The sequence below is a fragment of the Strix uralensis genome, chromosome 19 (genome assembly GCF_047716275.1).
Source record: "Strix uralensis isolate ZFMK-TIS-50842 chromosome 19, bStrUra1, whole genome shotgun sequence".
NCBI classification, from domain to species: domain Eukaryota; kingdom Metazoa; phylum Chordata; class Aves; order Strigiformes; family Strigidae; genus Strix; species Strix uralensis.
The window spans coordinates 15,612,897-15,631,394 of NC_133990.1; the positions used below are offsets into that span (position 1 = coordinate 15,612,897).

The following is an 18,498-nucleotide window of genomic DNA, read 5'->3' on the forward strand; positions in this document are numbered from 1 at the left end:
GCGAGCGACAGGACCTCGTCCTCCTCCTAAAACCTCGCCGCCTCCTTGTTTTCCTCGTCCTCCTTTTGCCGCTGCAGCAGGAATTTCAGGGAGCACAGAAGGGCCTCGATGCTAAAGAGCAGATGGGTGTTAGCGAGCATCTGCTCCCTGCTGCCACGCAGGCACGCTGCTCTTATCTGACACCTTCGTAAGAGGTTTTAATTACTGTAAGTAATTAAGCACAGCACCTCTTATGGGATAACTGCTACCCGCTTTACAGACAGGTATGGGGAGAGGCAGCGAGTGCCGCAGGCTCCGAGCCAGGCGGGAGTCCCGGGTCGCCTCTGCTCTGCTCAGGTCTGACAGCCCAGATCACAGAGGAGCTGGAAATAAAACTGCCAAGGGAAAAGGTTTCTTTTTTAAGGAATGAGTCTCCAAAAGTAAGGGAAATCCAGCTCCTGGGAAGTCTGCACACAGCGAACAAAGCTGCTGAACAAGCAGCTCCTCACAGTTGTCCAACTACGGTCAAAGTAAGGGGGTTTTAAAAGAAAAAATAGCGGTTTTTTTACTGCTAGTGAGAGCTCAGTCTGCTCGAACCGGGAGCATGGGCTGCCCAGGCTCCGGGTGCCATCAACCCCATCACCGTGCCGAGTGTTGTGGCAGGGCCGGGAGCAGGACACCCGGGACACCCGTTTGCACGTTGCAGTGACTGCAACCCCAGCCTGCTGGCATGATCTCACCCCTCCAGGCCCCCGTACGTAACAAATTCATTTTCCAATGTTTCTGGCAGATAAAAGAGGTCCCTGCATCTGCTCAGGCTTTCAGCAAGGAAGATAAATAGTGTCATGACTCACTGTCTATTAGGCGCCTTCATTTATCCAAGCGTGCACAGGAGCTTTCATAAAAGGTTGTTTAATTCAGCATGACTGACTACCACTTGCTCTCAGACACACTATTATTGCCAGGATCCATCTGAAGTTTGGAGTCAGGAGGACGCTGGAGCGCACCAGCCTGCCCTGCGCCGGCACCAGCCCCGCCAGCTCCATCCTCCACCCCACTTTGTGCAACGGGGAGCCCAATACCCAAACTCAAACCTCACACCAGTAACAACCCGGCCTGGAAGGAGACACAACACACTTTCAGCACTCCCCCCGCCCTGCTCCCTTCGGACCCAGGGCACCTTCTTCTCGCAACGCTCCCAGCAATCGCTCTGGAGCATCCTCGCTGGTGCTGCACTGCTTGTTTCCCTTCCAGCCTCCCCCCACTTCGCAAGCACCTCCTTTGTCCCCCCTAAACCTCAATCCTAATGCATGAACCTCTCCCCGTCTGCTCCAGTGATCCATCCTCGAGTCTCACATGAAATGACTGCTCCAGCCCTCCGCCTGCTGTCGTTTATCCACCGTGGTCTGAGAAACCACATACAGGCCGATACACAACGCCCAGAACTTTCTTGCTGCCCTGCTTTATCTCCTACCACCGTGATCCTTCAAGCTGCCATCTAATTCCTGCACCCGGGAAAGCTCCCGTCACCCCAGAGAGCTGCCAGCGTGCATTTGGGTGCACTTTTCTAGGGGAAAATGAATTGTAACATGCTCTTCATTCAGAGGGAAAGGCGTTGGAGAAATGCAATAAGGGGAAGGAACAGCACGGGTTGTCCAAAGTTGGCCCAGACTGGAAATCTCCACGGGGTGAATTAAACCAGCACCTTATTCACAGAATCACAGAATCACCTCGGCTGGAAAAGCCCTTGAAGCTCCTCCAGTCCAACCAGGAACCTCACCCTGACCGTTCCCAACTCCACCAGATCCCTCAGCGCTGGGTCAACCCGACTCTTCAACCCCTCCAGGGATGGGGACTCCCCCCCTGCCCCGGGCAGCCCATTCCAACGCCCAACAACCCCTTCTGCAAAGAAATCCTTCCTAAGAGCCAGTCTGACCCTGCCCTGGCGCAGCTTGAGGCCATTCCCTCTGGTCCTGGCGCTGGTTCCTTGGCTCAAGAGACTCATCCCCCCTCTCTGCACCCTCCTTTCAGGGAGTTGCAGAGGGCCAGGAGGTCTCCCCTCAGCCTCCTCTTCTCCAGACTAAACCCCCCCAGTTCCCTCAGCCGCTCCCCATCAGACCTGTGCTCCAGACCCTGCACCAGCTCCGTTGCCCTTCTCTGGACACGCTCGAGTCATTCAATGGCCTTTTTGGAGTGAGGGGCCCAAAACTGAACCCACTCATCGAGGGGCGGCCTCACCAGTGCTGAGCCCAGGGGCGAGATCCCTTCCCTGTCCCTGCTGGCCACGCTAGTGCTGGTACAAGCCAGGATGCCATTGGCCTTCTGGGCCACCTGGGCACACTGCTGGCTCATGTTCATTCCTCCAGAGCTGCGGGGATTCGCTGTCACAGGCTCCAAACCCCCCGTTCACAGCGATGTTGGTGCCATGAGGACGCAGAGGACAACGGCTGCGGCACAGGCTTTGAAGCAGGGTCTGCTGGGGGAGGGTCCCTCGCTGCACCCACTGCATGTGGGGGGGATGCGCAGGAGGGAGATCCCAGCACTGGGAACTGCCTGAACCCCATCACCACACGCTCCTGCCCCCGAAATCATCAGGAAATCTCCCCCATAAGGCACGGGGCATCGCGGTGAACAGCGCTCCCAAGGCTGCTTCAAACCCGAGTGACAGAGGTGACACGGCATCAGCCAAGCACATGGTGGCAACCGGCAGCAATAGCAAGGCCAAGGTGCCGCTCGGCCCTCGGGCGACGCAGATTGCCTGATGTCAGAAGGCAGGAGGAATGCCAAAAACCTCACTGCTCCGTGTTTACAGCATTTAAGGATTAATTTCTTCGGCGAGAGCAAAAGCACGATGTTACATGTAATTACATGCACCAGGTCCTTTTAAGCAAACTACTTCACGCTAACTTCCAAGAGCTCTTTAAGGAGTTCCCAGTAGATAAAGTGCATCGCTGAATCATTTGATGCTGAAATTTTACACATCCGAGTTAATTTAATCGCTTCATTTCAGAAGGCTGAGCTATGTTCGGATCTCTGATCCTTGGCAAGGAACAGCCTCTGATCTGAGCAAGATCAGACACAGCAAATCTCTGAAGGAAGAAAAAACACATAAAAATCTCATTACCTGCTTAAAAAGAAAACAGGATTTTTTATCAGGAGCTATTAAGGGACCAGGCAGTCCTCCTGCACCGGGCTTAGATGATAATCTGGCAGCAACAGGGGCGGCTGGGAGGACGGGTGTCCCGCTGACCCTCCTCCACGCAGCCCCCCGGCTGCCTGGCGCGGTGGCACATGGCCACGGGCCCAGGGCAACCACCTGCCACCGTCCCCGCAGGGTCCCGCCACCGTCCCGGCACATCAGGGCCACGTCTGTGAAGGAGCCAACTCTGCCTCCTGCCCCAGGATGCTCCGGCATCGTCTTCCCTCTGCACCCACCTGCACTTTAATCCACTCATTGCCACGTTATACCCCAGTTTATCTTCCCTGTAATGCTTCTCTCCTGCCTCATTTTGGTTTTTTAGGGTTTTTTTTTTAATTAGAGCTGGATGAAAGTATGGAAATCCATGGAGCAGAAACTAAGGCCGGCACAGTCTCCGGGAGCAGCTCTCAGAACCGATGGGACCGTGTCATTGGCATCCCAGAGAGCAGAACAGAAGAGCAGCTCTTGCCACTTGCTTTTTACCACAAAATCTCTTTCCAGCACTTTCAAGACGCCAAACTAGAGACAAGTGAGATGAGCTGCTCAATTCTTGCTCTCCGTTATTTCTCTTTTTCTTTCACCCTCACATACCCGTTATTCAAAGTCACCTGCTCCTCTATTATTCAGAAAGGACACGGTGGCTTCAGCTAGAGAAATTCTCTTTGCAAATTAATTAATTAATTAATTAAATTTGCTTGAAAATAAAAATTGATGGATAAATGCATTAGAGCCCAGAGGTTTAACTAGAGATGGAAGTGGCACAACAGAGCCGTGTCAGTCACGAGAGCCGAGCTCCAAGTTAGAGGCAGGAACTGCCCTACTCCAAACCCAACACTCCTCCAAGCAGCATCTTTCCCGAATTATCACCTGTCTCTTGCAGCCGAGGCTTCCTGGGGCAGGGGATAGTTAGGAGAAATTACAAAGCAACAACTTCTTAAGTCCAGGGGTGCAGAGGCCACTTGCAGCCTCTCTAATGGAAGGGAAGGGGGCTCCAGGGGGGCCTTTGTCCTTCCCCTCACCCTCCCTCACTCGGTCCAGGAAAGGCACCGATCCCCCCAGATCTGTTGCTGGCACGGTCGGGCAGACTGAACACACACTTGGGAAAAGGGGCTATTGTCATAGTCTGAAAAATAAAATGAATAAATAATCGATTTCCAAGGCAAATAAATAAAGTGCTCTTTTGTTCTCAGCAGCTCAGCCCTCGGACTTACAAAATCAATCCCGGCTCCCCCCCGAAGGGACAAGCCAATTGGATTTTTGCCCACTCTCCTGGCAAAACCAAACCATCAGGCTGCTTTCAGGAGCACAATCCATCATCCCCCGCTCGCCCGCGCCGCTGAGACGGGCGAGTTTCCGAGTGTGATACAGCCCGATGCTATCGCACACACACACACGCTGCCCCCTTCATCCGCAGACACAAATTCCAGCCGAACAACGGGACTTTTGCAAAACGAGCAGATTTCTAACAGATTGAGGGATGGAAAGAGACCTGGAACAGCCAGGGGCTCGGGTGGTGGGACCCCCCCCCGGGACCCCACTGCTGTCACATCCCCCCCCAACGCCCCAGTGATGGCAGCACAGGGGGTGGATGGATCCCAAAGGCACCCACAGACACGCTCTCACCCCAACGGCCAGTCTGTGACCGAGGGGTGCTCATTAGCCGGTGTGTAACGAGCACCCAGGAAGAAGAGCAGGAGATTTCACTTCTCACACTTCAGAGGAACCATCCTCTGCAGCAGGGCAATGCCCGAGGGGAAAAAAACAGATTTGAACTGAGCCCTGCACTGCCAGAGGAGCAGGAGACGCCTTCCCATGTTAATGAAAGGATCGCAGTCTTTTTCTTCTGTGTGACAGCACTATTAAATTTTAAATTTTCTTATTTTAGGTAGTCCTTAGGGTAAAACCAGAAAAGCAAAACCAGGGCTCAACCCACAGCGTTACGTCGTGAAACGGCTTCATCGACAGCCTCAGCTGCACGACAAGACTCTTTGAGGTCTAGGCTTTTTTTCCTTCAATAAATTCTGATTTATGGATCTGGGATGAATGTCTCAGAAATGAAAACTCCTGTCTCTAACAGAGTTAAGTAGAAACAGGCTGCATGGCTCCAGCCTTCAGCTCCAGCCTAACCACCCAGGATGGTTTGAGGGGGTCAGGACGTCCCCACTTGCCCCAGGAGTCCCCTGCGCTCGCTTCAAGCCCTGCAGCAAGAACGTCCCAGTTTTCTGGGGGTTTGACAACATCTGCCCTTGCAGAGGGTTATCACACGGCCCTGGCCATGCAGGGCGCAAAGCTGTGCCCATCATCATCCTCACCATCGACAAGGCTTGAGCTCACTGTGATCGGTGGGGACGGGGCAGAGCGGATGCTCCAGCAGGTCTCTGGTCCTCAACATTTAGAAGATCCACAGGACCCCGTGTCCTGGGTGCTGCTCTCGGCTCAGCAGAGACCTGGAGCTGGGGGAGGGCAGCAAATGCCTCTTGAAAATCAATTTTGAAAAAAGGGATCTGAACCACCACTGGTGTTTATGACGGGAAGGAGCTGGGTTCTTTATTTCTCCTTTGAATCCAGAGCAAATCGATCTCTCTCAGCCCGGGGTGGGAAGATGGGGATGACTCAGCTGGCAGAATGGCGCTAAGCTCTCCTTCCTCCACTGCGGTGCGGGAATTCAGCTGGGAAGCACACACATACATGAGAAAAAAAAAAACATTTCTTAAATTTTCCTCTAGTATTTCAATAAAGGATTATTTTAGACAGGCTTTATCTGCCTTTCCATGGAAAAGCCCTCAGCACTAAGCTTCCCAGACAACTCCTGTTTTCAGCTAAAAGTATTTCTGGTCCCTACACGAGGCCCCGATGGCTACAACACGCAGAGATGTGGTGCTGGGGCTGGTCCTGCTCTCCCCAAACACCGATCCCAGAACCAAACGAGTAAAAAACTGACACAGTGCATAAAATGACGGATGTTTTACAGGACTCTTGCACCCGGCAGCAATGCACCTTCCCAGGCACGGCCAATACCCCTGAGCCCGGCACAGCTGCGACTCTGGGCAGGCTGAGGTCTCCTCTGAAGCCAACAAAACATTAAGAGTTAAGTGTGTTGGCCACCTCGTCATGCTCTGGGAAAGCTGCCGAGGTCCACCTGGAAAGGGATGTGCAACTTCAAAAAAGAAAAAGTTATTCTACAAATTGCATCTTGTTGGGATGGGATACCAGGGAATGGTCCCCATTTGCACATTGGGGAGAGACTCCCAAGCAGAAAGAGCCTAACAAATATTTTACTGATTATTTCTAAATCTAAGCATTGCTTGCAGATGCTGTAAACTCCTGCTGCCCGCTTGCAGGGAAAGCGCCGCGGCCGGAGCCCCTTATACAAAGAGGGGGGCCACCCATTGGCAGTAAGATAAATAAATAAGCACCATTTTAATTATACGTAATTGGGAATTCAGTGCTATTTCATAATGACTTTAAGGCGGTTCACACCATCTGCTGCCACAGATACATCTCAGGGCTTTGAAGAGAATCAATCCCAGCTTTGCTTCCTCTCTCCAGATGCCCTTGAGGCCCGGGTTATCATCGAGCAGCACGTGTCACCGAGAGCATCACCCGCTCGGCTCGCACCCGGGAGGGCAAAACCGGGGCCCAGGGCGAGCATTCTGCTGTTATGGAGACACACAGATGGCAATGAATATGCTTGAGCTTTAGGACTTGCAGATAACACAGCTTAAAAAATAGAGAGACTTAGTTTAAGCTTACCACAAATACAGATGAGAAACCACCGAGTCTCTAAAAAGAAAAAATAAAAGACCTTTTCCTGCAGAGCTCCCAAGAAGCTGAGTACCAAACCCCGCTGCCGCCTCCGTCCCCGCAGCAGCCGTGGTGGCTTCGCAGCCAGCAGTGGGTCCTGCCCTGCTGCCATCGGTCCCCACCACCCCAGGCCCTGGGGACGGGGCTGCTCGGGGGAGCACGTTCCCGTCACACCTCCCTCGCAGGCAGCTGCCGGGCCTGGCTCCTGCTGCTGGGGCTGTTCCAGTCCCACCAACCCTCCTGCTTCCACATCCTAGAAAATAAGGGAGAAAAAGCCCAGTTTGAGATCTCTGCTCATATGCTGCAGCTATTCTGCATCCAAAGCCGGGTGAAGTAACTCCCCGTGCAGCCTCCAAAGGGGAGGCCAGCACCGCTTCCCCGGATCCTGCTTGAGCCAGGAACAGGCGATTTCTGTGCCAAGCAGCAAGCCAAGGCAAAAACCACCATGAGCCCAACAATAACCCACCCGACCAGGCTGAATGCTGTTTGCCCCCCGTATCGGGATGAAATAAAGCCCTCATTTACAGCCACCCACCGAGAGGGACGTTACGTGATGGACAGGATATCTAAGGAGCTAACACATTACACGGGCTCAGCTGGAAACCAGAAGTCATTTCAGTCCAGCGGTGCCGACGTGAAAGGCAGAAAGATACTCTCTGATTGGAGTTATTTACCCAGCACCTCTCCTGTGCAGAGCAGGATTGCCAGTGCATGGACCTGCCCCAGCCTGGGTGAGGTCTCCCCACCCAGCCCCACATCTCCCTCCCCCTCGTCCCAGCCACAAAACACAAACACATTTTCAACCGGGTCCCCCCTGGGCATCACTGAATGGCTTTGGGATGCAGCAGGAAGCATCAGGCAGATTGGAGGCAGGGCAGCTGCTTCAAAGCTATTCTCTCTTTCAAGGAAACAGGCAGATGAAAGGGGGAGGCAATGCTCTGCAGTTAGGGCTCCCTCCTTGGGAATGGCACCAGCAGGAGCTCCCTCTCTTTAGATGCTGAAAAATTCAAATTAAATAGAGCCATTACAAAAGTCCAGGCACCAACAAAGCTTCAATCACAGCCTCTGTCTTATTAGGCAGCAGGGACTCGGCGCGAGGCAGGAGCACAGCCCTCATTACCTCTGCCCCTCGCAGAGCTTCTTCCTTCAAATATGTAAAAATCCTCCCGTAACCACGCAGCATCTCCTGCTCCAACCCTGGGCACCATCTCTCCAGCTGGCCTGGCCCAGGGGGCCCTGGCACTGTTCCCAGTTTGAACCCACAGTCACCCCAGTGCCGGGAGCGATGGAGCAGATCCCAGTGCTTCTGGGTCTCCCAGCGCCCCTGAGTCATGGATGGTGGCAGAACTGGGATGGGGGTGACCTTTGGAAAGGCCCTAATATTTCCTTCCTGCATCAGACACCCTCCGTGGCTCGGCAGCATGGGGGCAGGAGCCATCCTCCTGCATCCCACGGGATTGGGGCAGAGCTTCTTGGGTGCCACATCCCGGCACAGGGATCCCAGGAGGGTGCCCATCTCCACTGGTTATTTGCCATTTCTCATGGCAGCGCAACCCTCCTGCCCAACTGTCCTCTCAGGAGCCTCGTGTACTGAAAAAAACATCGAAAATATCAACACTGCTGAAGTCACCGCGATGGCACCGAAGCCCGACGCGCAGGAGGGGACGGCTGCTCCCTGCTGTGCCAACAGCAAAGGCTTCTTTGATATATTATCCCAGCACTTCAGGTGACCAACACTCAGCACGTCTCAACACCTTTGTCCAAGGAGCAGCTCCGTCCCGCAGCACCCCCCAGCACCGTGCTGGTTTAAAGAGCAATTATAGCATAAACCCACCAGCCCCACTGATTTAAAGAGCAATTATAGTGTAAACGGGGCTTTTATCTGAACAATCAATACTTGTATCTGGGAAAGCTTCCTCACGGGGGGGGGAGGAAATAAAACATTGATTTTTAGTGAAAAGGCATATTCCATCATCCTGTGCCATATACCACATAGAGAAGGATAAAAGAGAGGCCTGGACATGAACAACTGTCTCAGGACACAGTGAACTGAAATGAAAACGTGTTGAAATTGAAATCAGATGGGAAAGAAATTGCCAGCACAAATCACACCAGAACCAGTGATTAGGGAAAACGAACCCACTGCCTTCAGAAGCAAAAAAGGTTCCTGAGCCTCTGCTCCCAAGGAGGACGAGCTCTGTCTCCAGCAGCTTCCCTGACCACTCAGCTCTGATTTAAACTGGAGCTGAACTGGTCTGCAAGAGCAAAACCCACCAGGCGCAGCCTCCTCCGGCAGCAGCGGTGCAGGAGACCTCGCCAAGAGCTCCCAGCCACAACCCCCCCAGCCCCAAAGCACAAATAAGATCAAAGTCTCAATTTATTTATCTTTTTGGGGAGCAGGCTCAGCTCCAGAAAGGCATTCGAGCACCCGAACACCACCCGTCCCAACCAGGACACAGCCCACCAATTTCTTGCCATCTCTCAGCAGGTCAGGAACCCTTTGTGCAGCTTTGCAAAGACAGAAAGCCCCGCACAAGTGCTTTATGCTTTTAGGCAGTAAAAATACGGTTCATGGTGTTCCCCCGTGCCCCTCTTCACGCCCACAGAATAGCTGCGGTTTTGCCAAGGAGGTTTGCGCTTGCTCAGAGGTGACTCGAAGCAGAAACAGAGCCAGGATGCTCCCAGCACGCCCCAACCACGGGGCAACAATTAAAAATCCCAAAGCAGCACTTTTTTTTAGGCTTTTGCCTAAACAGATCCCTTGGTGGCCGCATTGCAGAGAACAGGTCACCTGGAAGCGTGACCAGAACCACACAGCAAATTACAACATATGTATGGATATATATGCACACATATAGAGACACAGGTATAGAAATCTGACTCCATAATGCGGCCAAACTGCTCTGCACAGATGCTGGGGGGCTGGGGACCACTCAGTGCCCTCCCTAACTCCGTTCAGGGACTGCTCCAGCCCCTGGCCCATCCATTGCAAACCCCATCACATGCACCTTTACACTCCAGAAGCCACGGTCAATCCCTGATGACACAGCTGGGCTATGGCTTTTTATACACTTCGTTATCCTTAAAGTGTTTGTTTAGTTTGTAGGTGGGGAATAGCCCTTTTTTTTTTTTTGGATGCATCAAAGTAATGATGATGGCCTTCGTACACTTCATGGTACATGCCCTGGCATCACTCCTCAGCTAATATTGCTGCTGTAATGCAGAGTGACTGCTAGAGCTCCTGATTTTCATTTCAATCCTCCAAAGCATCCTTAGGGTGACTAAAAATTATTCCCATCCCCATTCAACTAAAGAACCATAGCTGGAAAATAAATGAATTACTGTGCTTATTGAATGAAGCCAAAACAACATCCACTCCAGAGGCAATGATACTGATTGTTAGTTCAGTTTAATAAACCTTGAAATTTGAGGGATTCCTGCATGCAGCTGCAGTGGCATGGTGTTTCTCCCAAGCTTTACTTGTGCCAATCCCCTCCCAGCTTGGAACTGGTCTGAGACAGAATTTCGGCCCTCCAGCCAGCTCCTGAGCCCCAGGACAAGCACTCCGGGAAGACGCGGATTTGATGCAACACACGGTTCTGGAGATGTTCCTCAGGGGATGTTTTACGCCCTATTACCTTGCTAAGTCAGGAGAGTTATTACTAGAGGACTAATTACAGCACCGGTGTGTATCCCTGCACATGCTGGGCTGACCCTTGCAGCATCACCAGCCCCTGAGCACCGTGCAGAAGCCACCCGAGCTGCCAGCATCAACAGGCTGCGGATGGAAATGAGTTTGAGTTACCTATTTTATACAGCTGCTGAATTAAAAAGACGTAACAGATTGTCAGGTGTAGCCAGGAAATTAAAGCTCCTTGATAATATTGCACGGAGTTAATGAGGCTCAATTTGGGAAATGACTCCTCTGATTAATGGCCATAAGCACCACAGAAAGCCTCTCTGCAGCTTCCATGCTTGCCGACAGAGCTGATTTCGGAGCGTGGGTCCTAACCAGCGTGTCGCTCAACAGACTTTAATAAGCCTCATAGATTAACAAATCACCCTGAAATAAAAGGAGCGCGGAGCGGAGCAGCAAGCGCAGGTAGCACGACGGTACCCACGTCCCCGGCCCCCACGGGCTGAGGTGGGGTCCCCAGGAGCTGCCCCTCCTGCACCCCCACACACAGCAGGCACCAAGACACTCGCTCATCGCCACCAAGCACTTCAGACGAGGAACCCTGCTGCACTTCCAGACTTACCCAGCCCTCTTTGCTTGCTAATGTGATTTTTATAAGTAAAAAACCCAGCTAGACCCTACGGCAAACAGCAGAGCAGGAAAACCATGTCCTTGTGCTGTTAGACCTGTGCCTGCATTGACTTAGGCAGGAAAAGAAGCTTACAGGAAAAGCCACCACAAAGACAAAAGCCCTTCCAGCTCTCAGGCAGTGTCTGTCCCCTCCGCGCAGCGTGAGGCATTGCGGCACAGTGCGATACCTGGGGGCACACCCCAATCCCCTGGCAAGGCCACCAGCGCTCCTGCACACCAAATCCTGAGCAAGGTAATCTCATGCAGGCCTCTTCCACCTGCACCATCTCCCTTGGAAAGCTGAAATGCCACCCGCAGGTCCCACTGAAGGGTGAAAGGGAGATGATGGAAATAAGGCGGTAGCTGTTCAGCTATTAGAGTTGCAGGAGAGAATTAAACAGAGAGGCCTGTAGCTAAGCTAAGCCCTTCTGGTCATGTTTCATTTAGGACACTGGGTGAAGCCCAGGAGAGAAGGATGCGTTAACAAGAAGCCATGAAAGACAACACTTGCAAAGAACAGCAGGAAGCGGTAGGAGATGCCAAGAGCACATTTCACAGGCGCAGATGTCATCTGCGGAGAGGGACGGTTGTTTCCTCTCGGCACAGCGCTTCTCCCTGTCCAAGCAGTTGTGAAAGCAGCAAGTGTGGAGACAGCTCATGCCTCTACGGGCAGATACAGCAGCTGTCTGCGCTTGCCAGCAGCGCTCCTGCTCCTTCCAGCGCCGTTCAACTGAGAACGAAGCAAAGGACAAAGCTACCAAATGTTATGCCAGGCTTATCCTGAGGAGCCGCTCCTCAAGTGCCCCCAACCTCTGACAGCCTTCCAACTCAAAACTTCTCTCTGAAGGGTCTGACAGCCTTCCAACTCCAACTCAAGACTTCCCCTCCTCCTCAAAGGGCAGCTGAACCTAAAGAGCTACCACTAACTCAAGCCTATTTTGAGGAATTCCATCCAAGGAATCTGGGATTCATTTTGCCAGTGCTGCTGCAGCCTGGTTCTCCTCCTCCTCCTCCCTATTAGTAATAACATAAGTACCACGATGTGTGAAAACAGGCTCCGCTCCTCCGGCAAGGTGGAAATGAGCAACAGCAAACAGATGGGATGCACAACACAAAGATCCCCATCTCGAGAGCCCGCGGAGATGGAGAAGAGCAGTCCTGACACCGCGCGGGTCACTCAGAGCCAGGGCTCTCTCCTGGTAGGTCACAGGTTGACATTTCCTTCAGGATCAGGGTGTTTGGAGTTGGAAATCCAAATGACTTTCACCCAGAGCAACCAGCTGAATCGGGTGGTTTATTTACTGCAGGCTTTGATAGGTGTAGGAGTGCAGAACCAGGTCCACCGCAAATACATCCAAGATATTTTTACGTGTATCTTGGAAAGCAGAACAAATGACGACGTTCATGCCAAGTGACACTGCCAACCGAGAGCAAAGGAGAACAAACCACCAGGTTGCATTTAGCCCTGAGAACTCAAAATTCCTGATCCAAAAGAGTACAGCTGCCACCAGAATAACGGGAGGACAGACCCACGCGTGAAAAAGGCATTTCATCAGTTTATGAGGGATTATGTGCTCCGATTTTTTTCATTTCTTTGAAGCTCTGCGTATATAAATTCACATTTAGGCATGACTATAAAAACCAACCGCAGAACCCAGCCTGACAAGGATGGTCAATAACCATTTGAAACACTCCAGAAAGGGGCATTAGGATGTTTTTAAATCAATACAGGCATTGCCAGAGGCGTTCATCATCGAGGTTGGCTATTAAAACTCAAAATGAATTGATGCCTTTCGAAAGGAGCAGTTTGGACCAAGCACGGTGTGAACGTGTCAACGTTATTACAAATACAGTTGGAACCATTTAAATGGGTGAACATCCCATTTTGCAGAAGGAGCCTCGCGTTATATAACTTGCAATGACTTAATGAACCTTTCAGATGCACACACAAGGCTCCGGGTAAATATTACCCCAATGAATCACGATGGGTTTCATGGCTGGAGAGGCTTTATACATCATCCCTCCTTCACAGCCTCTGCTTCTGCTCAGGGAAGGAGCGAACAAGGAGAAAATTTATAGGGTAAGCATCAGCAAACTGCTCATGCTCTTATGATGGGAGCTGACCATTCTTCCCCTTGGCACCAGGGCACAGCCACAGATCAGGGCAGCCTGAAAAGCTGGGACAAGGCTGGACTTTCTGAAACCAGCTGGCACACCAGCAATAACTGGGCAAAAAGTGAATTTTCTGGCTGCAAGGACACAATCAGAGGCAAAGCATACCCATACGCTGCCTGAAGCATCAGTACCAGTCCCACAACTCAGCTCATGCCCTCTCTTTGTACTGATCCCTAAGGCGTTTTGCCTCCTCTTTCATCTCCCCAGCTCCCTTCCTTTCATCACAAGTTTACTACATCGTTTCAGGACTTGAACTGCCTGGGCACCAAGGAAAGAGATGCTGCGTGAGCAGGGTCTGCTTCCTCTCCTGTGCAGCCCACTCCTGCAGCTCTGGCGCACGACAACTTCCTCTGAAGGGGAAAAATAAAGCAAAAATTGGAAAAAAAAAAATGACAGCCTCAGGAAAAAGGTAAAAAATTAGAACGGAGGCTGGGTGATGCTGCCGAAACAGGCACAGCAGGTCTTGGAGCAGAGCAGCAGGATGGAGCCACCCCAGCCCACCCGCCTCTCCTGCTCCAGGGCTTCCCCAGCCCAAACACCACCTAAGCCTCTGCAACGTTGCAGCTGGTTTGATGCAGCAGCTCAGTTTTAAGGGAAAAAACACGAATTCTATGTAATGAGGTTTCTCTATGATGCTCCCAAACCCCATGGCTCATTTAAGCAACAAGTTTAATGAAATTTCATTCCTTAACTACACTATTTCAAACACCAGTATCTTTTTCCAATTACTAAAGCCATCTGGATTTATTTATTGAACACCTATGCGGGAATGCCACAGAACCATTTCCTAAATCACGCCCTATCAGAAGTCAATCAAGTCATTAAAACAAACCCTGATGCTCATTCGTAATATTAGTGAGTTAACAGCGTTGGCAGCACGATGCCAGAAGCACATCACATCCCCTTGGCATGGACGTCCGTGCGTCTGGGACGGACGATGAGGGCACAGAGATGCTGCTGGTTACAGGTACTTCAGTAGAGATTTATCTGCAGCCTGGGTCAGCTGCCAGCTCAGAGACTACTACTCTTAACTCCCCAGGGCCGGAGCTGTGGCAGCCACCACGGATGCTCCCAGCTGAGCAACAAAATGATATTTGGTCTTTTACTGTGGGCACTTTACAGCCACGTTGCTGTAAGCTCCTCTGCCCCAGCACACCTAGGAAGCATCTCCTTGGACACAGATGATCTTCCACCTGCAATAGGGTAAGCGAGGATGTTAAAGTGAGAGCAGAGGAGGCTGCTGGGGAACATCGTTGCCCTCCCACTCCGCTCCGTAATCTGATTTGGAGCAACGTGAATCATTCAGCACCAGGACGTGATAAAGAATCAACATGCCTCGCTGTTAAATATACAGTTTAGAGGAGCATGAGTCACAGCTCAGGTTTCAAGGTGCGATGCTGTATGTAAATCCTTTCTGAGAACTACCCAAGAACACCGCGCACGTAGCTACGATTTAAGGGGTCAAACCTGGCCTTCCAGTCTCGCAGCCTGCGGTGACCCTGCTGAAACTATTTCCCCTGGTTTTAATGTCTACAGACTCAAGCAGGCTGAGCTGCCCCGAGCCCTGGGGCTGCAGCGGGAGGTTTAGGGCCCAGGGCAGCCTGTAGCCCCTGTGGCAGGGAGGGCACAGCCCGCTGGGTCCCTCCACAGCACCGGAGGGGGCTTCGCCTGCACCCAGAAGAACGAACAAACCCTCCTCAGCTTTATCCCAGTTCCGAGGGAGGCAGAGAAACACAGATTCCATCCCTTGCCTACCCAGACATATTACAGACAAGGCTGGGTTCTCTTTCCGTTTGTAGTAATTAAAGCCTAGTGATTATCCCACTCATCAAATACCGAGTCTAGACACAGGCTTTTCACTGAAATTCATACCAACTCCTCCCATACTTCATTTCACCTGGAGACGTGCGCTTTACTTCACGCGTTCACGAGGCAGCCAGCTGTTAGCAGCTCCCCTAAAAATCTCGTTCCGATTCAGCATCGATGCCCGTGATCACAGGGCAGCAGCGGGCCAGAGAGGAGCTGGAGGATGAGGGGAGCAGAGGAGAGATGCGGAGGGAGAGGGGGGGCTCCCAGCCCCGTCCGGGTGGTACCGCGCTTCCTCACTCCCTACAAACAACTTGCAGGCGATGGGAAACCTGTAACTGATTTGGAGGGATTTGGGATGATGGGGAGGAACAGAGGCACCCAAACACACCACTGACTGGGGGAAAAAGCGGAATGAGAATTTTTTTCTCCCAACAGAGTAGATAAAGGATAGGTCTGACTATTGCATTTCCTCCATCTCCCTTCCTACAGGTCTAAAACAAACCTTCTCACTCGGCGCAGCGCAGCTCCCACCACCCGAGCACGACCACACAGTCGCTTCTGCTCCCAACCTGTCACACAGCCACGTTAAATACACGTTTACATCTCTAACAGCAAAGACCTCAGATACGCAGGGCCCTGGAGAGCTGCAGGCTTACACGTTCTCCAGCCCTCTCCCTCCCAGCTCCCCTGCTCCTCACCACCAGCCCCAGGCAGTAAAGACAACTGCAAAACAAGGCAGCGATGTGCTTTGGGATTTTTCTTTGTTTTCACAGCTTTAGCAATTTTAAAACATGTAAATATGAAGGAAGGGTCAATGATTCAACAGTGATTAAGTCTGAAATATTCCACTTAGTACCAATTAGACTTTGAAAATACCCGTCATGTTCCCAGAGCGTTCCCCAGAGTGCAGCCAAGCAGCACCCAGAGCTGGAGAAAGCTGCTTTCTTGGAAGGCTTGAGGTATCTTGTGAAAATACCAAGTTCATTTCAGTAAGCAAAAAAGAAAAAAAAAAAAAAAAAGCAAGAGACAATAAAAGAATTAATGTATTGTAGATTCTTAATACCATCTCCCCAGAGAGAGGAAAAACAACGAAGTCTAATGAAAATTTTCTATTCTCAAAACCATTTGCACTGTTATTGTTTGCAACTAAGAAGATGAAAACGTAACACCTCAGCAGCTTAAGTTTCTGAAAATTGCAGGGCTGCCTCCTTTTTTTTCTTGAAGAATAAAATTAAACCGCACCTGGGATGCAAAGTTTCCACCTTACAAAAATATCGAAAACCTTGCAACAGCCTTACAGCCTGCAGGGTTAGAGCAATCTTCAAGCTTGCACGAAAAGACATCCAGGACACAAAGCCCGTTGAGTCTAGCACAAAACCTCCTGCCATCCCTTTGGAAAAATCCAAACTGATATTTCAAGTCTTGAAAAATCCTGTGGATTTGAAACACTTTATGAAACATGCAATTAAGCAATGCCGTTAAATAACGGAGCTTGATTTAAGAGGCTAGCACTATTTGCAAAAAGAAGGACCATTTCTTCAACTCACTCTGCTCCCAGTTGTACTCAAGATATTGTAAACCACCGTTTCAGTTTCTCTCCAACCAAGAAAAAGCAGAGGAGCGATAAGATTACTTCACTAAATTACATTTTCTTTGTCTAGTGAAAAGCTGCTGTTAAGTAGAGGAACAGAAAATTGTGTTGACTCAGAGGACGTATCCCCACGCAGCTGGGTGTAAGGGTGGCCACCACCCATCCCATATACACACCCTGGACCCAGGGAAGCCCAATGAGGTTCCACCACCTTGACTAAGAAGTTTCATCTTTAAAATCTATTTAAGGAGGAAATAGCTGCCAACAAGACATTTTATTCCCCGCTTTGGCAGCTGCAATTCTATTAACCTCCAAAATAAGAAGTGACAGCATGAATGCCAGTCCTAGACTATAATTAGGGAGGGCCACCGAGGGTCAGTGGCACGGGCCACCTTCAACGTGGCATAACTCAGCAAGGGCAGGGTTAGCGCTCGCTGCGCCCACATTGAAAATAAACTTAGCTCAAGCTAAGCTGATGATTTCATTTCCCCGGTGAATGAGATATCTAATTATCAATAATTCATAGGCACAGACAGACGTGCAAGTGGTTTTGAGAACTGAAGTAGAAACAGAAGTAATGATTCTTGGAATAAGAGCCAGCGGAGAGACAGATCCAGAGCGGGAAGAGCAGGTGCACTTTGCATGCACATGTCAAAACCAATCTAATTTCAATCACATACGTGACAGCCTAGGTGCCAGTCTAACAGGGGTATTTTCCCCGTACACTCTGCGGTGGGTATATGACAGGATGCTTGCCTGGATGGAGCCCAGCTCTACCTATCCGGATGGACAACTCGCTCTCGTAGTCCAGGTGATGGGCAGGTTCATGCTCATATTTTTCTTTCACCGCTCGTTGGTCACAGCTCAAGGCAAACGCTGCGTGGGGAGGCCCGCTGAAACCCTGCAAGGCAAGAGACAAATGTCAGGTTTTTCCCACATCTCCCCATCAGCCTTCTCCCAGCCCCATCCTCGGGGATTGCTCCAGCATCTGTGCGGTTGGGAAGCTGATCAGGGCATGTGGCACAACAGCTTCTCACAGCTGCGTGGAGATGTGTCTTTTAGGATCCCCTCTCTCTACAGACCAGCTAGTTGTTAAGATTTAAATGTGTATTTCCAGCAGAAACATCAAGAAAAGGGTTAGGAGGAGCTGTGGGCCAAGAAGTACAGGGCTAAAGAGGGAAAGCCAACATTCACATGCATGAACAGCAAAAAATGCAATTCCATAAACACAAAGAAATGCAATTGCATAAACACAACTCCCTCCAAAGCCAAGCTGGAGGAGACCAGCAGACGAGGGGGGACATCCACTGCTGTCAGCCCTGCTGAGCTGCTGGGCTGACCTCTGCAGAAGTTCAGTCTGCAACAGGGCATCATTTTGTCAACACAGATTGAGCTTGCAAGGGAAATAGTTTGTTCAAAACTGAACCCATTTGAGTATCAAAGGAGACGCTGCATTCACAACCACCCTGTGTTAGTTCAGAGGGACTTGTCCAGATGGCCCGACGAAACTTCAGACTCACTTGGAATGTATTCCTACACCATTTGTAACCTCCAGACAGCAGAGAGGGACGGCCAAAACCAATACTGTCCAGCTACACATAAAGTCTACGGGGAACCCAAACAGACACCCCATGG

The 18,498-nt window shown here is 51.1% G+C and overlaps 1 protein-coding gene across 3 annotated transcripts in view; it reads right to left on the minus strand.

Annotated features, from left to right (window-relative positions):
- SLC39A11 (solute carrier family 39 member 11) overlaps positions 1-18,498 on the minus strand; it is a 97,407-nt gene that overhangs the window by 51,290 nt on the left and 27,619 nt on the right. For 2 of the 3 annotated variants that reach the window (XM_074889312.1, XM_074889309.1), the window contains exon 5: positions 17,620-17,764. In XM_074889312.1, coding sequence (XP_074745413.1) covers positions 17,620-17,764 — 145 coding nt within the window. The remainder of the gene's footprint in view (positions 1-17,619; positions 17,765-18,498) is intronic. The other variant, XM_074889311.1, reaches the window with a different exon arrangement.